We start from the raw sequence: 25,112 nt of genomic DNA, 5'->3' as shown, positions 1-25,112 counted from the left end.
AAATACTTTTATGAACATTACACTTTTCAGTCAGTTGTGTATATCATCTTCCCTTCAGCACGCAAACTGGGACTACAGTGTTATATGCTGCAAGGTAAAACCAAATGTGTATGCATGCCAGCAGTTCTATGTTGTAGCCCTATCCGCAAGAACATTTTTGCATTGGAGGTGTTTTCTCCCACTGGAGCTGTCTGTCTTATTTTCACAGCGTGGGGCTTTAAGGGGTGCTTTTTTATTATGGTTGGGTTTTTTTTGAGATGTTAAGTACCACCTGTAAATACAAATCTCACGCAGATCTGATTCATGTTCTGGTTCCTGTTCTATACAACTTTGGCCAAGTACCATAGCTGATTCTGCTTTTTTGGGTTGTTTTTTTTTCCCTCCCTCTCTCCCTCCCTCTGTTTTTTGTCTGCAAAATGGGCAAAATCTACAATACTTTGGTTTTTTTTAATAGTCCTTTTCTTCAGGAGGTTTTTGTATTGCGTGACTCAGAACATCAAATTGCAGCTTTTTGGATAATTACTGATTATTATTCACTATTTCTTTTTGCACAGTGTCCTAATCTTTCCTTTTTCCTTTTATCCTTCTTAATACCATATAGGTTTATGTCCAAACATGGAATGGACAGAATCTGTCCATGACTATTGTACGAGATGAGTACCCAGCCAGCCCCATGGTTCTCCGAGGTATTAATCAGAGAGCTGTCTTTCAACAGTACCAGCCAGTAGTGATGCTCCAAAAGGGCTACACAATACATTGGAATGGAAAAGCTCCAAATGTCACCTATCTTTATCTCATTAACTTCAACAAGTATGTTTATGTTCTTTAATGTCATTGGTCCATAAGGCAGTACTGAAGTAATGTTCTGCAGAATTAACATCTGTGAGAGTTTGCCACCATCAGTAAGATTGGATCTTGGGTTGTTTTTTTTTTTTGTGATTACAAATGCTAGAGTATGAAAAGCAAGGGATGAAACAGTAGACCTGCACCTAAAGTTAAATTTTTGTCCAGTACAGTGTCTTTTAGGAAAATCCTTTGGAGAACAAAGTGTGCAAATAGTGAAGTTGAGCAGGATTGGAGTTGAATAGTTTAGCATACTTGATTTTGTTGTCAGAAAAACTTATTAAATGTCTAAAGTATAAAATTAAGTATATTCTGAGAGTATCAGAATTACTGTAACCTTTAATCAGACTGTATAGAAAGGGAAAGAAAAATCTTCTGGTTGAGCATTTAGGAGCTTTTTGTGTTCCTGTTACTTGTTTTTTGAGTGATTTGTTTGCTGTGTCATGTCATCTGAACTGTCCCTAAGGTTAAATCATGGGGTTTTTTTGATTGGGGTTTTTTTCTGTTGTTTTAGGAATGACTGGATTCGTGTTGGTCTTTGTTATCAACCAAATACAGATTTTGTTATAGTATTAGAAACCTTCCAAAGGCGGTCATCTGCTCTGTCAAGCAAGGTAGAGCGCTACATGCCTGTATCTTCAATGGTGGAGCTTGAAAAGAATCGATCAGACAAGAAGTTTTACTTTGACAGCAGTACTGGGTAACTCCTTGTAACTTGATGGTGTTGGAAGATGTTCTTTAACCTTAAAATGACCAGTTTAATAGTATTAAAAGCAACTGATTGAGATACCTTATAAGAGTGAAGCTGTTGTGAAGGAACCGAAAGCCTGTTTGAAAGAATATGTGACTTTGAATCTCCAAATTACAGTGGTTGTCATTTTTCCAAGAGTACCATTGTTGCCACAGATATTTCCTGCCCCATGCCTGGGAAAAATGTGTATCTGGCATGCTGCAGAGGAGTGCCTTTCAGGAAGTAACTTAAAAGTCTCTAAGGAAAAATTGTGCCTTCTTGTTAACCTGAAAATTCTAGACATTTCCAAGAAGTTTCCTGTTCCAAGAACATTTTAAGAATGTATCTCTGAAAATCCTAATCCATTTACAGCCTTCTCAAAAGTGCTAGGAAGTCCTACTTTCTGAAAAATACTTCTGAAAGAGGCCACTGAGATCTTTCTGAGATGTTTTACTCAAAGCTGACCGTATCTTAAATAAGTCCTACGTACATCACTTGCGTGTTTAGCGAATGTTCTTTTTTCATTCATAATTTATTTATTTTGATCCTTTATCTGCTACTTTGTAGTAAATGTGCAGGTGAATGTAGCTTTTGAAAAAACATTTGTTTCCTTTTCTCTAAGAGCTACAGTAATAAATCAAATATGTAAGAGACGAATTACCAGTCTCAGTGTACTGTGAACATTAATGACCACTGCCCTCAGCTGCATTTCCAAGCATTTGCAGCAGTACAGTTACATTGTTCAGTGCCGGTGGGTGAAGCTGAATATCCAAAGAGTTACTGCTGGCTATCTGCAGAGATTTGTGATCAAAGAAAACATATATGCTCTGCAGTTTGTTTTTTGTTTCCTGCTAGCCACTGGTTTGAGGAATGGCTGTTCTTTTCAGAGCTTACGCATTCATAATGATGTCTCCTTTGTTAGGAATTGCAGATATACCAGTAGAGACTTCCTAACTCTAATAAACTGTAAATAGTTTTAAGTGTCTTCAACAAAGGTGCAGAAGTGAAAACTGTCATTTCTCTTCTTCTGAAAATAATGAAATATAGCTGTTAGGTTTAACATAAATATGTGTTCTTTCAGCAGTTGACTTAGAATCTTTTTTCCCCCTTTTGTAGATTACTGTTTTTATTTCTTCAAGCCAAATATAATAGGGATGGTCACAGTTATTGCTCATCTCAGGGATGTGAAAGGATCAAGATTGTGACCAAAGATTCAGCAAAAGGGATCAGTAACTGCATGGCAAAAGCTTACCCAAAGTACTACCAACGACCAACTGTCATAACACAGATGCCAGTAAAAACTACTGTACCATGTATGAAATGCGGCACAACTCAGGTAAAATAAAATAAGTAAAAACTTTGTGTTTTTATTGTAGTTGGTGTTGCTGTCTGATTGCTCTAAGATGGAAATTCAGTGTTTTGGCACAGAACACTGCCCATACCAGTTTGCGATGGTCATATTGTTTATCTCCTGTATGCTGGGAAGGCAGGGAGTCTCTTGTAGCACAAAGATTTCATTTTTTGTTCTTTGAAAAGTGCTGCTTCAATTCTCGCTCTGAGTGCTACAGGGAAGGAGTGTACGTGGATGTCTTGTACTACAGCATTGTCTATATGCCATGTAGGACAGCTTTGCTGCAGAGATCTATATGGTGTTGGGCAACCTGCTCTATTCTTTTTCAGATCTTTGCTTATTAGCATGAACTTGAAATTGTATTTTCTGTTTTAGCTGACAAAAATTTTGAAAGTAAGGAATAAAATAGGTTACACAATGCATCATGATACTTGTTAGCATTGCTATTACTATAAATAATACCACTGGCAAATTGATGCATTTGCTTTGGAGCAGTGGGCAATCTGTTTTGAATTGTTTGGCATGATAAAGTGTTGTAGGCACATGGATATGTGTACTTAACATGTTTCGTTTGATATCCAGATGGTGTTCACCAGTGATCCTCACAAAAACTACCTCCTTGTGCAGATTAATTCATCTGGTAAAAAAGAGTTAAGCAGAGGTCAGCAAGCATTTATTTCTGTAAGTATTCGTTATGGTTTTCATCTGTCTTTCTTTTTAGCACTTTCTATTACAACAGTTGTACAGCTCTGCATAATGCTGATGTCACTTTCCTTCACTTCAATGAAAAGTGTTGGTTCATAGTTTAAAATCCAAACAGTCAAAAAGCCAATGTTTTAACCTCAGAAAATGAGGCTCTGAATCCTGTTTGTATTTGAATCCTTTACTGCTAGAGAGAAAATAGTAGCAGTAAGGGAGAGTTTAAAATCTTCAGATTCATGTTGCAGTCTGGATGCATATACATCTATTGATGGCTGCTTTGGGGGAAAACCCCAAACAAAACACACACACACACACGCAAAAAAAAAGAAAAAAAAGGCAAACAAACAAACCCCTAAAAACACAAAACACAAGCAAAAATCTAAACAACCTGTTAGTTAAATCCATGTTACTGAAATTGAGTTTGTGCTAACAGATTGGTGAGTTAATGGGATGAATCATTCAAGCAATTAAGCTTTGCTAAAACTCCTTCAAAGTGGCAGTTACTAAAGAATCCATGGGTATTTCTGTATTTGTTGTGATGCAGTCCTGATAAGCCTATAGAAAGTAGTTTTATAAAAAGAAGAGTTTCATCTCTTCTATTCAGATGCAGAAGGCTTGCATGTGATGCCGAAATAACATTTACAGACATCTTTGCACCGCAAAGCTCAAAGTCTGTATGTGGCTTTCATTTTGCAGTGTCAGTGATTTAGCTTGGTAGAAATAGTAAAACTCTTGAGTTTAGACAGACAAATAGCCTGTAGGCAGCATAACTGTAGCAGCTGCAAATTTCTACAGGAGTGTGTATACCATATCCAGAGCAGTAAGAATGCTGCATAGGAAGAAACTGGGTTGGAACTAGGCTGCTGCAGAGACAGATTAAGTGTGCCATTGGCAAGAAGTCCAGGTGGTTCAGTATCTGAAATTTAGATATCCAAAGCAGGAGCAATGTCTGAGGGAGGTAGTAAGTCACCTGAAATGTATGATCTCCCTGTATAAGCTAGGGACTGAAGACTCCAGTGTAATTTCAGAATTCCTACTGAAAGTTTTCCCTCAAGGGGGAAAATGAAGACATGCCAGGGTGTCGTGGTTTAAACCCAGTCAGGTAATTCGTTCGCTCACTTCCCCCCCTTTCTTGCCCTCCCCCTGCTCTCGGAGGGACGGAGAGGAGAATCGAAAAGAATGCAACTCCCACGGGTTGAGATAAGAACAGTTTAGTAACTAAGGTATAACACAAATCACTACTGCTACCACCAATGATAATAATGATAAAGGAAATAACAAGGGAACAGAATACAACACCTCACCACCCGCTGACCGATAACTCGCCCCCCAAGCCCGACCAAGCTCCGACCGATACCTCCTCCAACCCTGCAGTCTCCCAGCCCTTCCGGCTAACTCCCAGTTACCTCCTGGGCATGACGTGCTGTGGTATGGAATAGCTCTTTGGTCAGTTTGGGTCAGGTGTCCTGTCTCTGCTTCCTCCTGGCTTCCCCTCCTCCCTGGCAGAGCATGAGGCTCACAAAGTCCTTGGCCAAACCAAAACATCTCTATCAGCTCTGTTCCCGAGCCGAAAGTCAAAACACTGCACTGCACCAGCTACCAAGGAGGAGAAACATGACTGCTACTGCTGAACCCAGGACATTATCCACCCCTTATTCCATACCATTCACGTCGTGCTCAGATCCCACATTTTCAATATACCATCACTCTTATCTCGGTGCACTCTTATCTTAGTGCATGGACCAGTCCCTATAAAGCTGCTGCGTCCATCTGTTCCGTGTCAGGCTCCATCTCTTGTAACAGTCTTCCAGAGCAGGAGAGACTGTGTGCAGTGTTCACACTCGTGAATAACCTGGGCAATAGTGTCCATTGTTAAGTCCACCCCTCGATCATGAGTCCATCTCTGTGTTGCATCTCTGCTCTGATGGCCTGAAGTGCCATGGGCCCACCAGGCTTAAAATAATTCACTGTCCCCTTCAGCAGTTTCTGCAGCTTGTTGCTGGGGACTCCATACAGCTGCCTTCCATCTCCGACGCTTCCAAAGCACTGGAGGGGCCCAGTGGACTAGATACTTGCCCATACTGTCCCACACACCCTGCCACTCATGACTCTCCAGCCTTGGGGAAAATCTCTTGGTCCCCCTATACTGTTGTCTAACCCCAGACAAGACCCAAACCTGACTCTGCTTAACTTTTGAGATCAGACAAAATGGTTGTGGGTAGAACACAGCCTGTGTGTGTGCCAACATGCTGATCCCCATCACAATCAGCAGGCAGGTCCCAAGGATACCCAAAGGCCATTCAGAGCCTTCAGAACTCTCAAACGATGCTGCTGTGCTTGTCACTGGGGCTGGTGTAGCTGCTGTGCTTGCCGGCTCTCCCACCACCGGCTTCTCTTTTCCTGAGTCCAGCTCTTCCTCCTCTGCCTTGCTGGGAAATGCTGCGTGGTCTCCTGCATCCTCCTGGGGCTCGGCGGGTGGCTGCCGGGGAATGCTCTCGGCCGTCGCGGGGCTCGGCTCTGCCGCGGGGCTCGGCTCCTCCGCCGCCTTATCCTGCTGCTCGGCAGCCGCTTCCTTCTGCTCCTCGACCGCCCCGGCCTCCTCCACCGGCAGCCGTCCCCTGGCGGCCTCCGGCCCCGCTCCCGCCGCCGCTTGGTCCCCGGGGCCGCTCTCCCGGGCCGCTTCAGCAGCCGCCGGCTCCCGGGGCCGCTCCCCCTCAGTTCCCCGCAGCCTCACGAAGATGGAGAGTAGGGTGAGGGCCAGGACGGTGAAGAGCAGCCGGACGGCCAGGTACAAGTCCACGGCCACGTCCGTCCCGCCCTGCTGCTGGAGCCCACCCGTGTTACAAGCCATTGCCATAAAGCACAGTGAGACAAGAACCTTAGCCCAGGCCCCACACTTGATAAACACTATCACAGCAAATACCGGCTCTACGTAAGTTACAACGGTCTGAAGCTGTGAGATCAACAAGAACAACTCTGATACCCAATAAATCAGCATTGTGATGAGTGACTATTAATCCAGTCAGATCTGCCGTTATCTCAACCCTTCGTGCCCCACGTTGGGCGCCAAAAAGAACTGTCGTGGTTTAAACCCAGTCAGGTAATTCGTTCGCTCACTTCCCCCCCTTTCTTGCCCTCCCCCTGCTCTCGGAGGGACGGAGAGGAGAATCGAAAAGAATGCAACTCCCACGGGTTGAGATAAGAACAGTTTAGTAACTAAGGTATAACACAAATCACTACTGCTACCACCAATGATAATAATGATAAAGGAAATAACAAGGGAACAGAATACAACACCTCACCACCCGCTGACCGATAACTCGCCCCCCAAGCCCGACCAAGCTCCGACCGATACCTCCTCCAACCCTGCAGTCTCCCAGCCCTTCCGGCTAACTCCCAGTTACCTCCTGGGCATGACGTGCTGTGGTATGGAATAGCTCTTTGGTCAGTTTGGGTCAGGTGTCCTGTCTCTGCTTCCTCCTGGCTTCCCCTCCTCCCTGGCAGAGCATGAGGCTCACAAAGTCCTTGGCCAAACCAAAACATCTCTATCAGCTCTGTTCCCGAGCCGAAAGTCAAAACACTGCACTGCACCAGCTACCAAGGAGGAGAAACATGACTGCTACTGCTGAACCCAGGACACAGGGAGAAGCAAATACTTGTAAGGAAATTAGTATACCACAATCTCTAAACTAAATGAAGATTAACACTGAATGCCTTAGAATTGCTGTTGGATTCATTAACTTTAAGAAAGGAAGAGAAATTTGTTTTTTCTTTTTCTCCTCCCATTCAGGTCAATGACACTATGTTTTCCTTCAAGGATAACGGTATAATTATTGTTATAGTCGATGCCTGCACTGGAACAGTGTTGGGAAACAAATTATTTTCTGGAGTAGACATTAAGCGTGTAGATGATTATTTAAAATCTGGAATTCCACAAAGGTACGTGTAGTAACCATTTATTTTCTGTACATCCAGTAAGCTGTAGCTCTGCTGTTTAGTGACCTAGGGAGGTTGAGGGAGGTTATTTCTCCTCTTCTCAGTCGGGTAGGATGCCACCTGCCGTGCTGGACCTGCTTGAGCGAGTCTAGAGAAGGCCACAAGTATCGTCAGTAAGCTGGATCACCTTTCCTATGGAGATAGGCTGAGAGAGCTGGGTTTGTTCAGCCTGCAGAAGAGAAGGCTCCAGGGAGACCTTAGAGCAGCCTTCCAGTGCCTAAAGGGTGCCTACAAGAAATCTGGGGTGGGACTTCTTACGAGGATGTGTAATGATAGGACAACAGGGAGTGGCTTTAAACTGACAGAGGGTAGATCCAGATCAGATATTAGGAAGTTCTTCACTATGAGGGTGGTGAGGCACTGGCACAGGTTGCCCAGAGGTTGTGGCTGCCCCATCCCTGATACTGTTCAAGGCCAGGTTGGACGGGGCTTTGAACAACCTGGTCTAGTGGAAGGTGTACCTGCCCATTGTAGGAGGGTTGGAACTGGATGATCTTTAAGGTCCGTTTCAACCCAAACCATTCTATGATTCTATGATTTAAATAATAACATCTCTGCAGAAGTCCTGAAAGTGAGAAAAACATATCCAAGTTGAGGGGAAAGAAGAAACACACAAGTGTTTTAACAGACAATTTAGTCTTATTTGAGAAAATAAAGCAACTCAAATTTTGAACACTTACATTTTTCCAGTGTTTCCTGTTTTTCATCTCAAAAAGGTTGTTTTTTTTTTTAGCTAAACATGATATAATAACATTAATAACACTTCTATGCTGAAAACAAATAACTTTGCTTAATAAGGTCACTTAAGGACACTGACAAGAAGTACATTACTAAAGACCATGCTGTTCTCTCCCTATCTGGGGGGGGCATTGCTTATCATTGAAGAAATGTGAAAAGCTAATGTTGGAAAAATCAGCACTCTAAGTTTGGATCAGTATTTAAACTTTAATTTTTGATACAGAATATTGAACTATATTTCAGTAACACTTTCCAATGATTTTGAAGTTAAATTTGAAAGTCAATCTAAAAAAAAAAGTATTCTAGGTACTGCTTTCAGAGAGGGTTGACTGTTTCCATGTCATGAAATAACATTGCAGGAGTACTCTTAAGCAAGTGGAGCGAGCTGTAAAAGCATGTAGCAGAATATTAACAAAGCTTTGTGTTTATAACAGGTGCTGTCTCTATGCTGTCTCTGTTGCAGGTCTGTTGTTCTACTGAGCACAAGAGGTGATATAACAATTCCTCGTAATTTACCAGAAGCCTTAATGTCCCTGGGGACAGCCAAACCACCTTATCTTCAGAGCAATGGTTGGTGGAAATTTCATATATTTCTTTGACCTGCCTTGGTCTGTGTGTTTGTGTTGGTGTGGTGGGTTTCTCCAAGGGTGTGTGAAAAGGATGCAGCTGGTGAAGGGTGTCTGCCAGTGAGCCTTGTTTGGGGTGGGAGGGTTGTGGGGGGGTTGTGAGGAAGAGAATGGGCAGCCCTTCAGCAGGTGGGGCAGAAGACCTTTCCATTGCCACAAAGGGCATTTTGTGAAGCCTGTTGCAAGCAGGGAAGTGAGTAGCAGTTCTTTGTGCCTGTGGATTACAGAAAAAAAGCTCCAGGCTTTTTTCCCAAAGCCTGTATTTGTGCCTCACCCAGTGAATCTATTTATAAACAACCTCCTGTGCCAGGCTAGTATTTCCTGTTCTAACAAAATTTGAAGATTGAGATGAGAAGCTGTTGGTATTTTGAGGGATGATGACTTTATAGGCCACATGGGGTAGCTCTTGTCCATTCAGGGCCCTGGCACAAGTCCCGACTTGAGAAAGCAGGTTTTGTAACTACTGATAGCTATGTTTCCAGGTTAAGATTTCAGAGTATGTGATACTGAATATTGGAAAATATCTTGCCTTGCGGGGTGTACTTGACACTGAGAGTGGATCAGTGTCCTGAATGGGGGGGAGGATTTCAGAGGAGCATGTGGTATGCTTTGGTCTTGGCTGGTTCAGTAACACTGAGCTGGTTTTGTCACAGGAAGCGTGGCCTTTCTGGGCTTCAGAGGAAACTTTAAGCCATCCTGGATTAAGCTGTTTACTGGTCCTGCTGGGCATGGGCTCATTCAGATAGAAAAGTATATCCCTTTGCAACTGGAAGAGTATGGCTGTGCCAGAGCAATCAGAAGCCGGCGGAAAGACATTGAGCTTCTAAAGAAGGCTACACGATCTCATTAAAGACTAAGATGTACATAAAAGCTGGGGGAAAAATGTGAACTAACTTATTTTTTTTAATTTATGGCATTTTAAACTGTGTTGTTATCCAAGTAATTCATGTTATTATCTGACAGATGTTTGCCAGCATTGACTGCTTGAATGCCAATCTGTGCACCTTCTAGTTGTACAAAATATTAAAGAATTTATTAGTATTTGTATAAACAGGTTTCAGAGATTTTTCAGATGTTTGTATTTACTGTCAATTTCTTCTGTTTAATACTCCTTTTATATGTAAGAAGGTGTTTATAAAAGCCTTAAATTTTTAGTAACAGGAGTTGGAGTGCATCTTGGATTACTTGAAAGATTAACATTAAAGTTTCCATAAACAGCTTGAATTGGTCGTTGTAACTTATACATTTTCATTAGCTGCTCTAGGTAGTTTTCTGAGGGTTTGTTTAGCAGTCAGCTCAGTTACATTCTTGGTCTGCTTTCCAAGGTGTTAAAAACAATTTCCCCCCTGCATGCAGCTAACTGGAGGGGTTTAACTGCAGTAAGATTTTTGCTTTGCTGTATGAAAGATGAAGAGCGGGTATTCAAATACCCTGCCCAGGGCTGAGTGAGGATTATGTACCATGCAACAAAGTTTAACATGGCTGTGTGTACCATCATGGCGCACAGAGCAAAAAATTACTACCATTGTTAATTACCACCTTTTTACTGTTCATCTCTAAATATACAGGTGCCTGTGAGAGTCACTTCACGAAACAGTACGGGTGTTAAGGCTGCAGTCTTGGGTGCAGCTTGACTGCAGCTCACACTGTTAAAGCTTCTAGCCAGGAGGACAAAGCTGAGATACTGTTGTTGGCAATTTGTTACGAAACTAGGTTTCTACTGTTGCAGTCATATTTCCTCCCTCACCTCCACCCCCCCCCCCACCACCCCCCCCCCCCCCCAAAAGGCTATCGCAGCTTTACCTTATAAGTGAATGAGAAGTGCTTTCAGTTCATTCAGGCATCTTATATGCTTTGCCTTAACTTCAGTTCTTCTAATATACTAATGTTGCTAGTTCCTGTTCACTTTTTACATTAGGTCCATTTCATTTCCTTCAGATTTATTGCAATTATTTGACCCTTCTACAGAGAGTGTGAAAATCATTTCACTGAAAACTGAGGCACAGCTGCTGTTTTTAAGGGTCCTATCTTTGAAATTATATTTCAGAGACAGTAAAGATGCATTTCACAATAGGAGACACTAGGTGCCACTGAGCTAAAATGTAACCATAGTTCTAATAAAACTGACATAGTTCCTGCTTGTATATGTTCTCATTCATTCTAGCTGTTATAATGTACCTACCATTCAGAGATGCTTTGTGCTTTGAGTTCAGAATGGAATGGCTGCTGGAAATACACCCGTCTTCTCCAAAGAAATTGAAAAGCTGTGGGGATTTTTTTTCTCTTTGTGTGTGTGTGCTTTAAAGGAGAGGAGGCACAGTAGCAAACCTATTATTCTGTTCAATTGAAATATGCTACCTCAGTGCTACAATTAAACTGCCAAGTGAGAAGGGAGGGATGGGAAACACAACATAAGAGATGAACAAGTAGATGGCTGATGTAATTTTTATTGTAAAACCAAGCCAAATGGATGATTGTGTATTATGCAGTTGTTTCGATGCACAGGTCTTTTATAATGTTTAAATGAAAAAAAAGGGTGTTTTGTTAGGGGAAATGTGGTAAGTCTTTAAAGACTAGCTATAATGTTTGATGTTACTAATGCAGGTCAATGTGATTTAAATGTTCTGAGTGCAGTAGTGATAGTGTTTGGGGATTAAAATGGTTTTAAGACTTCCACTGTTCTGTGGGTCATGTTCAGCAGAGAAATACCGATGAGGTAGTGACCTTCAGGCTTGTGAAGTTTGCCGTTATCTATGAGATTCTGCTGTTCTAAGCCATCTTGTAAAAATTGTACTTGGAAGTGTCAAGGGTATTCTGGGGTAGGGTTTACTGGTGAGCAGTTGGACCTGAAGTGTTGTCTTTTGTGTAAATTTGAACACTTGATAAATAGCATAAATAAATTTTTACATCTGACAAGACAATACTATCTTGGATCTCTTTTGTTCTTTCATCAGGTAATTCTGTAATGTATACTGTGTGAATCATAGACTCATAGGATGGTTTGGGTTGGAAAGGAACTTCAGATCATCCAGTTCCAACCCCTGCTACAATCAGAGACACCTTCCACTAGACCGGGTTGTTCAAAGCTCTGTCCAGCCTGACTTTGAACACTGCCATTGATAGGGAAGCCACAGCTTCTCTGGGAAATTTGTGCTAATGCCTCACCACCCTCACAGGGAAGAATTTCTTCCTAATATCTGTTTAAGTTTTAACCCGTTACCCCTTGTCCTGTCACCACAGTCCCTAATGAAGAGTTCCTCCCCAGCATCCTCATAGGCCCCTTCAGATACTGGAAGGCTGCTATGAGGTCTCCACGCAGCCTTCTCTTCTCCAGGCTGAACAGCCCCAACTTTCTCAGCCTGTCTTCATGTGGGAGGTGCTCCAGTACCTTTTACTATAAATGATTTAATTTCAAACACCAACAGACCTCTGAAGTTTATGGAGTGTATCCAGCTTTTCAGCCAGAGACAAATTGGTCATACTAGGGCAGACACCACATGGCTGGTGACTGAAGTTACTGGCCTGTCTCCAAAGTCTGTCCTCTTAAAGCCTGTCTGAGCTGCTGAGTGTAAACTCATTTCAGCTTGGTGGGGGCCAGTGCAGTATTTTTACCTACTCAGGGGCATCTTATCCATGTTGTAACTACCTGACGGGAGTAAAGAAGATGGAGACAGGTTACTCTCAGTGGTGCCCAATAGCCAGGGCAAGAGGCTTAGGGCACACTTCGAAATACAGGCAATTGCACACAAACAGAATAGAAACTTTGACTGAGTGGGTGATGAAGCACTGGAACTGATTGCTACAGAGGCTGCAATCTTTGCTGAGAAGCAGCTGTAGCTGGCCCTGCTTTGCGACACATAGTGTCCTGGGCCATCATCTCCAGAGGTGGCTGCGAGCCTGGGTACCACTGTGACTGTGTGCAGTTAAAATTACTGATGTACCTAGACCCTCTTTTCCAAGCATATCAGTTGCTGCGCTGTGCAAGGGCTGAGCCCCATGCACTTTCCACCTCATGTCTGAAACTCGGCAGCGGCTTAAAAATGAGGCATCCCTGTCCCAAACCCAGCCCAAAAGGCATTGTAATTGCCTCTTCAGGGTCAGCTTTTGTATACAAATAGTTTGATTTCTATTCCTTGCTTAAATGGTGTTACTGTGCAGTAAAGATAAGAACAACAGTAAAAGAATAAATAAACTACTTGGACCAGGGATCATATTAAGTGTACTATCAATACGGGGCTTTCTCTGGGCAAAGACACCACTGAAAATCCACTCTGAGGACCCATCCCTTAGGACCTGGGATGATGGCAAATACATGCTTTAGGAAAAAATAGGCTTAATTATGCATTTATTGTGGGACTGCAGTGACAACAGGCCCCAGACAACTTCAGACCTAGGATATGAAAATAGTTTTTCCTGTCTGGGATAAGTCTTATGATTTCTTTTGCTTCCCTTCAACTTCTTTTCACATTATGTAGGCAGGGTGTACATCTGAGGACAGTCACCAGCTCTGACTGAAAAGCCCAGTGTAATGAGGTTGATGATAGCCTCATTGGGTGCAGTGGTCAATGAACGCCAGAAGGGTGTGTCATGGCTATGTTTAAGGTGATCCTGGTGTCATCTTGGTGTCTGAATGTCTATGAAGTGCAAAGAAAAGCAGTAAACACCTGAGTTTTAAAACTACCTTTGTGTGAGCTTTTCTCCGTAATTACTTTTCCGTGTCTGCTAGTCGTATTTGTTATAGTACTTACAGGGAGGTTCTGTTCTTTCTGAGAGTTCACAAGCATATTTTTCTTTTCCAATGCTGCCTTCTTATCCTGTGTCTCATGCTAGTTACATTTCTAAATACTCAGTATTGAAGTATATAAGGCCACCATTGGCTTGAGAGAATTTACGAGCTTTTTAATTGTGTGGCCTGGATGTTTTGCAATTTCACATCTTAAATTGTATTAACAATTGCAACTTGCTAAAAAAAAAAAAAGTAAAGGCTCATTTGGCTGTTAACTCGCATAACTGGAATGACAGGACTGGCAAGTCATAGAAGTCCACCTCTCCTTTTTTATGTGGTTAAAGTCTGAAAAATAAACAAGTTTTGGATACAATAGGAGAAAATCTGGGAGAGAGCAATCTCGGTATCTCCTGAGGTCAGCCTAGCCTCTTCTCATCTTGTGCCTGCTCTTTTATCCTTCCCTTAAAACATACTGGAAAAAATTCAGAGAGACTTATGTTTCTGTTGAACGTTTATGGTTGTTGGATTTGGTGACCTAGTGAGAAATTGGCTTGGTCATATAGCTGAGAAATTTCAAAATAAGCAGTGTGTATAAACTTTGTCCTTAAAGGCCAACTTTTCTATTATATTTAAAAGTAAAAATCAGATTTAATTGCCATGCCTGGGAGGCAAATTCTTTATTTCATCTTTGTCCAAGTTGAATGGTGTGACAGCTGAATGTCCTGATTTGTAATATTTTTTTCTGAGGAACTGTTCTTAGGACATGCAATGGCCTGTCTTTATATATAATTTGTTCTAAGCAGAACTTAAGAACAATGTGATATTTCAGGATTACTTTCGTACAAGTTTGTAAGTAATAATGCTGTACTAGAACTGCTGTAAGCAGAATTACATCTGTCTTTTTCCTGTGAAGCATTTCCAGTGACATTTCCAATAGCTACCCTAGGTTCAGTTCAGGCTGTGCTTTGTGTAATTGGTAGCTTTTAGGGATGGATCTCAGATGATGTGTCATTTTAATATCTGTGAGGTTCTTCAGCGGAAGGTGGTTTACTAAATCAGCAGGGTGTGAACTGTGATCTAATAATTTTCTTCCATCTCTGGTGCAAATGACTGGCTCATATGCTCAGTCATAGCAGACAACATCACAGTTATCTGTGGTCTCATTTCTGTTTCTGAGAAATGATTCTATGATGAGCATCACTCACTAGTATATATTGCACTTTTCTGCTTTTTAACATGGTTTTTATTTGGTAATAGTGTAATACAAATTTTCATATGGCAGCAGGTTCTGGGTTACATTTTTCTTTTTAATATTCCTATACTTATATCACATTTTTCTGTGCTTCACAACAGTGAAATGCAAAGTATTAGAAGATATGAGTACATACAATCACATGAATCATTGCAGCATGCGCAATTGCCATTGGGTTCCTTCTGCTAACTAGCAGGCAAATGTAAATAAGAGTTCATGGAGACAGAAGAAAGGAAATGAAAGGTTCAAGAAAAAATTGTTTGCAGTCTCTTTTCCCTTAAGTCATACACACCTTTCTCCTTTTGTTTTGCAGGGACAGGGTTCTCTCTGTTCATAAGGGCAGGGATGCTGCTCTGTTTAAGTATCTTGTTCCCATAAAATGTTTATTTCTCATATTTCCAATGTTTTGCTGCCTGTGTTTTTTTCTGAGTAATTGTCCATCCTCCTTCTTGGGGAGTGGGTTGGACCTCTCCTGTTTTCCCACCCTTTTTTCTCCCACCCCAAGTCTTCCTTGTTGAGCATTAAAGAGACCCTTTGCAATCTGGGTGTCAGGCTGGGTTTGTTCTTCCATAGCTATCATGCTGAATGAACCACATTAAATACTTAATGCTCCAGACTACAGAATTAGAACCAGTATGAAGCTTAGAAATGTTGATATACAGTCTTCATAGGAATGATTGGCTGCTTTTTTTCTTATGAAACTTCAGTTTCATTGCTTTCATAGTTATGTCATTGTGCACTCTTCCCTCCCTCCCACCTCGCCCTCCCCAAGCAGTCCTACACAGACTCCATGACATCATTATTAATAGTGACATACAAGCTTCTAAAACAACGCTAATAAAGTTCACAGTAACAAGCGTATGCCAAGCCTACTGATTATCCAAGTAATAAGCCACGGTCCTATGTGATCTGCAGTTTCTAGGTTCATATTTGTTTAATATGTGAGTTTTTATATAAGCACATTCCCAAAGCAGATCCTAAGATTACAAAAATATTTTTGCGCGCTGTTTCCTTCTTTCCTTGTGGAAGCCTGGTGTTAGGGATCTATGATGACATTGCAAATTCCCAGGAATCTATAATGAAGTAAGTTGTTAAGGAAGGTTGTAGTTGAAGGGCCCCAGGACACATTCCTTAATAAGGAAGCAAATGCTCTGTTAAGAGCACAGTCTGTTGTAAGCTGGAGTCAAAATCATGTATTCCCTCTCACAGGTGGATATACATATATTAGAACCTGTATGTGAGCCCACATCTACAGTCGGTTAACCAAATTCTGATCAAGCACTTAAAAGTCTGAAACATCGAGTCTTGATTGTAAACATTAGGAATGCTCAGAAATGTTAGGCAAAAATAATAAAGCTGAACAGACACGTGCCATTTGCTAGAATATACCTGTAATGTGAAAGTACAAACTGAGATGACATTTCTCATCAGGTAGACACACAACAGTAGAGATGCAGTCAAATCCTTGATCTCTAAAGACAGTCATTACCCTTGACATCTTTGTAAGCTTTGAAAATTGCCACCCCACAAATGCTTAACCTGTGAATTATCAATCAGCCACATGAGCTTAAAGTCTTAGGAAGAAGTGCTTGAATGTACGTGTGGTTTTTCGTTCTCGAGAATTGTTACAGAAGTAATTTGGCACCTAAAGAGGGCATTTAATTCTGCTTTTCTTTTTGTAGTCTCTTAACTCCAGCTTTAACTTCTGCTTCTTGCAAACCACGTTCTTATATTGGATCTGTAAAGCTCCTTCTTAAACAATTAATGAACCCAACTGCATGCAGAGCAGCCATCAGTGAGACTTTTGAGACAAACACCCAACAAAATATTTTCCCAATGCAACAGTAGAGCAGAGAGGAGTATGGGGTTTGTGTGTGTTCACTGACTTTTGCAGATTTGTCTGCAAAATCTTGCCATGCATTAATACATTTGCAGTAGCATGGCTTATTTTTAATGTGAAATGGATAAGTTGCATGGATACAATTGCGTATCTTTTTTTGGAAGATAGGAAGCCAATTATATGGGTATCAAAATAATGCAGTCCACATGCACATACATAATGCATTAGGAATGGGGTACCCAGATATTCAGGACTGGTTTTAAAATCCAAGGCAGTAATAATGTATATATAAATCATTTAATTTCCAGCCAAGTAGCCAAAGTTTATCCAGAAAAAGCTTCTTTCTCTGTAGGGATTGTCCCAGAGAAAATGTGGAGGGATCACAGAATACCCAGAAAGAGAACTGAGTCATCACAGAAGAGGAGGAGTTTAGGAACGAAATGTCTGCAAATGCTGATATGATTTTCCTTTTTCAGATAAACTCATAAACAGGAATGGGTTCCCATGCAGGAAACAGCTCTTCCGTAAAAGGGGCCAGGGAACAGAGTGTATTAGGCCAAGGCAGGGGCAGAGCAAACAAAACAAGTACAGCAGCTACTGATTTCCTTCCTCTGTCATGGCACAGTGGAACCTATTGCAGAGCTGCAGAGAAGCAATTACTCCCGTTCTCAACACCATGGTCAGCTCTGATTCAGATAGAGCATAATGCATGCTCTCGTTCTGACAAATACTTAGATCAAAAGGTACCAACTAGGGAAAACAGATGCAGGCAGGTGAATAAATTTGCTACCAAAATACATTTCACTGAGATATTATCAGAAAAAGGGAAGTTTTTCATGAAGGAAAGCATGATGTTACGAAGTGCTTTGACTTTGAAGGAAGTTACATTTTGTACCTCCGGTTAGCTAATGTTCATGAATCAAGAAGCACTATGATGTGCAAATCTAAAACTTTACCCCTATTGATTTTACAAGCATTGTCAACAGATGCAGAAGAAGCCCTCCTGTTCATAACATGGTCTGCCCCTCAGAGAAAACATACACAAGCTCCCATAAGAGAAACAGAGGTGTCACACTTGCCTGGCCAGAGCTCGCAGACAGTGTGAAAAAGGATATGGTTGAGCAGCCCAGAAATAAAAGAGAATCTGCAGCCAAATAGTTCTGAAGTGAAACATTTTGGAGGGAGGCTTCTTGAAGCACAAGTTTTCTGAACCTTTTAGGAGCATTAACTACAACAGGATATGTCAGCCCCTGGGAGGCTTGTGCTTAGATGCAAAAGATGTTTTTGGTGTGTCTCAACTACAGCCTGCAACAGTGGGCTGACAGGAGTCAGTCTGAGAGGAGTGGTCGCTTGCTGGGGTGTTTGCAGCTCCAGCATACTTAGATCCAGTAGAGGCAGTGCCAAATGGCAGGGATCTCACATTGCTTTACTACTTGGCACCTGTAGAGCAGATATTGCATCTTCTTAACAATATCTCCCTGCTAGGCAAAGCAACAAAGAAAGGATTGGCACCACATTAACTGGTTAAGGTGAAGCTACTATAACAAAAAGGGGGTCACTTTAATTAATGCATTAATGTAAACCTCTAAATTGAAATCTTGGTGAAGGGAATTAGAATAACCTCTGGGTGAACTTAGCTGAAGCTGTCTGCTGAGCTTTGTATTAAGAAACATGAAGTGTGGGTTGTTGTGAGCACAGCTGAGAGTATCTTGAGTGAGAGCACCGTGGAAATGAAGGAAGGATTAAAGGAGACAAATTACTGAAGAAGAGATTTTGCTTGCTCTTAGCTCCCACTGCATTTTGAGCATTAAATTCCAGATGTTCCAGATGCTTGAAAACCTCAAACATGTCCATCTTAAAAAAAAAACAAACCTGTGAGTAAACTGTTGACTAAAATCCGAGGCTGCCTCTCATTATGACTGATGGTCCTGGTTTAATCAACCAACAAAGATGTTCTCAGATAGCTCTGCCACGGTTCTCATGCCATTTTACATTTTAATTAAAAACACAACAGCAAAACCTCGGAAGTTCTTGCCTCTTGAATAAAATATGGCAACCATGCATTGGAGACTAACAGAAATTGAACTCGGTTGGGAGGTAGGAGTCTGATTTTCTTTGCTAGCTAGACTTTTTCCTTTTAAAGCTGTGCTTATGTCAAAGTAATGGCTATTAGTCTGTGGGCTCTGAAGACCAGATCTGCGTGGCAATAAAGATAGCTTCCATTTCTCAGGATCAGACTGAAAGGTGCAGATGGATACAGAGGATGGCAACCACATTGAGGTATTTGATGCCAGCTGATAACTGCAATAGCGGCCTGCTCCAAAAATGCTGTAGCAGACCCTATGGAGTTGTTTCTTCCTAACCCAGTGCCTATGTATCTTCTGTAAATACCATGCAGCAGATCAGGCCCCACACATGTCCTGGCACAGTGTATCAGAAGGGGCTGCTTCCATTTCTGTCATCTGAGCCTTTTCTTCCTTGCCTTTTCTAGAATTCCTCATCCCAGATCAGTTTGTCTCCAGATGTCAAATGTCTAAAACTCATTAGTCGACATTAGTTCAGCCTTAAACATCTATTAGATGTTCTTTCTCCTGTTCTTAGTCATCGTGGTTTCCCACACCCGTTAAGAAAAAGGGCAGCCAGAAAAATTACACTTACTGTTAACTCTTCCTCTTCCAATGGAAGGGTAAACTCAGATACTAACTCAGTATAATCTGGAGAATATAAAAACTCCAAGTTTTTGCGCTTTCTACTGACTGTTTTAAAAGACTGCCACCAGTTTATCTTTTCTTTACTCTACCTAGGTAATGGAAAGTCATTCCACTAGCATTTATGTCTGCACCAGTAATGTCAATAAAGCTTTCTGAGGTTTTTGTCATAAGCCATGCTGCACAGCTTGTATAGCAGAGCAACGAAGCTGGAATCAAAATGATTCCCAACTACTATGAAAGGAAAGCCTAAGGAGCCAAATAGCATTTTGAAACTATTTTAATCATTTATATGTTGAGTAGGAATTATGTGCCAGTTTTGGGGGGGGGGGGGGGGGGGGGGGGGGCGGTGTTAACAGCGTTTCTTTTTTCTTTTGGGGCTTTATATTTCAGCAGAGGGCACTGTGACCTTACTTAGAACTCAATCTGTTCATTGGTCCATATGATCATGGAAAAAAACCTGTACCGCTTTTCCCCAGCAGAAGTCCTTAAATCATAGTGTTATATATGCAGGATTTACTTATTCTCCATTTTAATCACTCTCTTACTGGACTGGAAGGAAGTGAAAAAAGCCACTTCATGGAATTAATAATTTTTTGAAAAAATCTTACCTTTCTGAAGTGGAAAATTAGATAAATAAAGGCTTTAACTTTTTTCCTCTAGGATAACATATTTTTCCACAATGCAACCTGTGGCGTAGGCATTTTAACAAAGACTTCACAGCTCCTGCCATATCAGAGGATAACAAAAAAAACACCCTTCAAAACTTCCAGTCCTCACTGATCTGTACAAGTCACTGAAGCACAGCTGCTGTTCCTTGTGTTACCCACAAAGGGCAAAAAAACAAGCCCACCTCCACTCTAACTAAACCTGGGGAAGGCCAGAACAGACTGTAAAATTGGCATTGCTGCTTTCCTCTGGGAGCTGAGCCATTGTTACCAGCTTCAGCCAGACCCTGGCTTCCTTTTGGTCTCAGCTTTTGCATTTCAGCACCAGCACACTGGCTTCAGAGGCTTGTCCTGAGCCTCGACTGCTGAGTGAGTAGGTAGGCACTAGGCATTTGCTGAAAAGAGGAAGAAGTCAAGGGAAAAGGAGGAGGAAGGTCATCTCACTCTGTTGCCGCCTCACCACACTGGACATTAATACCAGCTTGCTCTGCTGTGAGGCATTCATAATGAACATCTCACAACTACAAGGGGAGGCACAGTTAGGAGAAGCAGAGGAGGCATGAAATGGTTCCCTGTGGTGCAGTACAGCCACTAGCGTCACACACCGTCAGCCAGCAGCGTGCTGCTGCTCTAACCAAAGGTATACCAGTCACTGCGTTTCTGGCATCGAGGAGCTGGCTGTGGGACTACATCCACTTTGTTAAATAATGTGAGCTAAACAACTCCTGTGTGAATAGGAAGCAGAGGTTTTGCTGCCAGTTACACTCATGCTGATTCAATCTATTCAGCTGCTACACAGAAAGTGCCAATAAAAGGACAGTAATGGAAAGAGATCTGTCATGTGAGTCAGTCTAAATAGCTGATATTCCCCAAAAAATAAATCAGTAATTCTTTCAGATGTGTTTGCATGTATTTGTAGCTAGTAACAGTGAAAAGGTGAGGTCAGGATAAAGAAAACAGACTAATACAAGCTAGTAGCCCCGTCCTTTAAATTTTTTGCATTGAGTGGATTAAATCCAAAACTTTCAGCTGCTATTTTATGCAAAGGTGGTATTTGTATTATTCCTCACAGATCATACATAACATGTTAAGAAGTACAACTGTTGCTTTGAGGTCACAAGCTAGGAACACTTATTTAAGATATCTCCATTTGTTTTTGATGGTAGTATATGTCTGAGGAAAAACAATTTGTTTTTGAGAATGACCTCTTTTTTCTCTCCCTTTCTTGGATCAAACAGGTTGGTTTTGCAAAGCAGAAATACTAACACCAGTCACTTGTGCTTTAGACTGAAGGATTATAATAGTACATTCTAAGGAGTGCTGTGATGCTAGAAAGCTAATATTTTTTGTGACCTGAGACCCATTCTGTATTGTTGATCAACTGATATTGATTGTGATTCATTATATACTGCTTGTACCAAAAGACCTCTGGAAACATGAGGATCCTTGTGGTTTCCAGGTCTCTAATGTCAATGCTGGATAAAGGTAATACAAAAAAGGGATATTCCTGGGCAAAATGGTAGAGTCCTGTCTTGATGGAGTCAGATGTCCTGAGAGTTATTTCTAACCCCATAGGAATGCAACATACCTGAGAAGCACAATAGTTATGCATTGTTTGTAGCCAGAAGTTGGTGTCAAAATTGCCCACCACCTTGTTGACAGGTTGTCCTACTCGAAGTTGTCAGCAGGATCCTTCTAAGGAGACAACTGTTTCTTCACAACATATTAAATAACAGGTCTACCTGCACACAAAAGCCTTATGCCAAACACTACTCACTGTTACTATTCCACCCACTGCAGCCACAGAAACATTGCAGCAGTTTGGTTTCTCTGACCTTTTCTGTGTTTTTCTTTGATTTTGGGGTAAACATGACAGCTGAAGCTATCAGGGATGATTTGTGACAATGTGAGAGCAGTGTCTTGTGCTTTTACTTCTACTTTTTATTTGAAATGTTACCATATTTGCTGCTTTCAGTAAATTGAAAGGTTTCGCTGTGTGGCCCCATTTGCCTGGCACAGTCCCTCACTGCCCCCCAGCAACAAGTTCTGTGGACTCTCTGTCCAGGGTGGCAAAAAAAACAACTTGAAAACCATACTGACCCCAGCACTGGATTGCTATTCTAAACATTGCAATTCCCATCATGCTCAAAAGCAATTCTGTTGTGCTTTGTTGTGAGCCAGTAAGCAGTGCTGGTACTTAAGAAAGCAGTCTCTCTGTACACTGAACACTTACTCTTTCTATTGTTCTTTTTTTTACTTGTGACATATACAAAGAATTCCTACCTACTACACTGCCATTTACTAGCCACCGCCAGGCCTATATAAAATGAGAGGCATGGAAAACAAGGTTACATATTTAACTTTTTAAGTTTTAAATGATTTAACATTATGGTAAGGAGGAGGAAAAGACACATTCTGTGCACCTGTACTGGCTTGAAAAGGAACAGGTAGTGACCATAGTCATGCAAATAAACCATGGCGTAAAACCTTCCCTTCATGTGAAGATGGAGTTTGCATAGCCAAGTTGTCATTTATGTCTATGGGTTTAAAACATACCTTTTTTTTTGTTGGGTGATAATGATTTGTAGCAAGCCCATTGCAACAGAAATGACTTAGAACTCCAGGCTGGCAGTGTGAATAGCATTTTGATCATATAAGGTCATCACTGTGCATTTCCTGTGGGTTTGGTTGCAAATTGCACCCTTGAAAACACAGCTGTGCCCTGTCAGGCTTCAGCAGACTGCATTAAAAATTGGTTTGGTGTAATGGCATTTCACAGGGGAGCGTCTGAGAGGAAGAAGTGGTCTGAGAGTGAACAACAGTGAAGGTGAGCAGCTGTGGTGCAGAGCAGGTGATGGTGACATGTAAAACATGTATGCAAGGCTAGGTGGCTGCAGGAGTGGTTACGGGGTGGTGCAACTAGGAGCCTAAGGAAAAGCAGGAGTGGCCATGGATAACTGTGGCTGCCAGTGGAGCTGGGTCTCCCAGAACCAGAGGAGGATGTCCAGGTGGCCCCAGGGCAGGAGCACCCTGCATTTCAGCAAACACCCGTGAGACCTCCCCTCAGCTACATGGCTGCCACACTTCTGCAGTGGCCGTTGGCAGACAAAGGAGCAGTGAACTCTCACAGGGCAGAAGAGAGGGCAAGGAGACTACCATGTGGATGTCTAGAATGAGAAAGACTATTTGGTTCATCTTTTGTTCTCAATCAGCTCCTTTCATCTGCCCCCTCTCTTCATTTCCTTATGGACTCCTCCTGCAGAGGTAGGATCTTTCCCAGCATCCATATCAATTACACTAATTATGCTGATGACTCTGAATATACTAATTCACTTAAACCATTAATTCTATCTGATCCTTTCCTTGCAAATAATTTAATTGGATCATTTGGGTTTTAATGTTCTTCTCTTCACGAATATTGCAGATTCTGTAATCATGGCTAGGTTTTGATTTGGAAGTGGTACAAAGGTGTTATTAGGTGGTGATTATTTATTCTGTAGTCACTTATGCCTAATTTAGATCTGAGAGCTGTGAAAGTTATTCCCCCTCGCACTTACCATTGGCTGAGGTATCTCATTATAATTTCTGCACAAGTCCACCAATTCTCACTAATTTCTTTCTAGTATGCCTGTTCTCCTTCTCCCAATCTTTAGTACAGTTCTGCAGACTTTTGGTTAGCCCACTCAGCAGTATTTTTCACAACAGATTTTTGTAACATCTGCTGTTGTGTACACACACCGAGTCTAGCTTTTAGTAGATCTCTGTATGACAATAAATACGTGTCATTGTGTAATATAGAGGGAGCCAGCTGAAAATTGCATATCTATTTCCTAAATGCTGAGATTTTAGCAATTGTTTGGAGGCCCTGGATCCTGTGATTTGATGCCACTTCGTTCTCCAAGCAGAGACTTGCTTTTCAAACTAAGTGGGGTGCAAGATGACCAAGGTCTTACGAAAATTTCTTGAATATGGACACTGGTTAAAGAGAATAGTGTTCTCTGTGCTAAGGTTCAGAAACCTTGACCTGAAAAGGGTGGCATGGTAAGGAGCATAAAATCTTGAGTCAGCCCAACAGCAGCTGCTTACAAAAGCGTGGCGTTCAAACCCACTAGTTTACAATCTAAGCACATGTTTAACCCAGCAGGAAACACTGTATTATAAATGCTCTTGTATGCAGTACAGAGCCAAGAGCAGCAGACTATGTTTACCTCAAGACCAAGCTTTGTTACCCTGCAATGTTGATGCATGAAGATCTCCAGGCATATTCATATAGAATCATAGATTATCTCGAGTTAGAATGGGCCCATAAGGATCATTAAGCCCAGCTCCCTGCTCCTTGCAGGACTACCTGAAAATAGGTCATATGACTCAGAGCATTGCCCTCATGTTTCTTGAACTCTGACAGGCTTGGGGCCATGAGCACTTCCCTAGGGACCCTGTTCCAGTGACCCTGGCAGTTTAGTACAACCAGGGTCTGATGAAGCGGTAGCATTTTGAAAAGAGCCTGTCTGTGGGACAGGCATCCATTTTGGCATGTGCTGCTTTGTAGCAACTCCATTTCTCGATTAGGTGTTCCTGCTTTGCAATTGCAGGTTTCATATTGCAGCAAAAGTTTTCATGGCTGCTTTTACCATAAGAGAACTGTTAGACAGTTACTACAATACAAATATTTTAAACATGTTATTTTCTCTAGGCAAGATGTACTGTTCAGATACTGAGATACTGTCCATAAGACAGTAAAAATAAATGCAAATGGATAGATCTTTAAAGATACTAATACTTAGTGGATCTTGATGGCTCTCAGTGTTCACAGGCAGTATACACTACGCTCTTTTGGGTCCCCATTTTCTTAAATTGAAGTGTCATGGGGTTGATGAAATTCTCTCCCTTACATGGGAGATAATCACATAACAGCTCCTGTATTCAAATGGT

At 41.7% G+C, this 25,112-nt stretch overlaps 1 protein-coding gene across 4 annotated transcripts in view; it reads left to right on the top strand.

The window, feature by feature from the left end:
- CEMIP2 (cell migration inducing hyaluronidase 2) overlaps positions 1 to 10,210 on the top strand; it is a 60,272-nt gene extending 50,062 nt beyond the window's left edge. For all 4 annotated transcript variants that reach the window (XM_061470800.1, XM_061470796.1, XM_061470798.1 and 1 more), the window contains exons 18-24: positions 602 to 810; positions 1,358 to 1,543; positions 2,690 to 2,909; positions 3,507 to 3,605; positions 7,417 to 7,565; positions 8,824 to 8,930; positions 9,640 to 10,210. In XM_061470800.1, the coding sequence (XP_061326784.1) occupies positions 602 to 810; positions 1,358 to 1,543; positions 2,690 to 2,909; positions 3,507 to 3,605; positions 7,417 to 7,565; positions 8,824 to 8,930; positions 9,640 to 9,836 (1,167 nt within the window). In that variant the 3' untranslated portion in view covers positions 9,837 to 10,210. The remainder of the gene's footprint in view (positions 1 to 601; positions 811 to 1,357; positions 1,544 to 2,689; positions 2,910 to 3,506; positions 3,606 to 7,416; positions 7,566 to 8,823; positions 8,931 to 9,639) is intronic.
- The last annotated feature ends 14,902 nt before the right edge of the window (positions 10,211 to 25,112 follow it).

Source organism: Pezoporus flaviventris, unplaced genomic scaffold (genome assembly GCF_033815535.1).
Source record: "Pezoporus flaviventris isolate CSIRO_AGI_PZ_B2104156 unplaced genomic scaffold, CSIRO_AGI_Pfla_v1 ptg000064l, whole genome shotgun sequence".
Lineage (NCBI taxonomy): Eukaryota > Metazoa > Chordata > Aves > Psittaciformes > Psittacidae > Pezoporus > Pezoporus flaviventris.
Note: the sequence above shows the minus strand (reverse complement) of the source record. Positions and strands in the feature narration are given on the sequence as shown.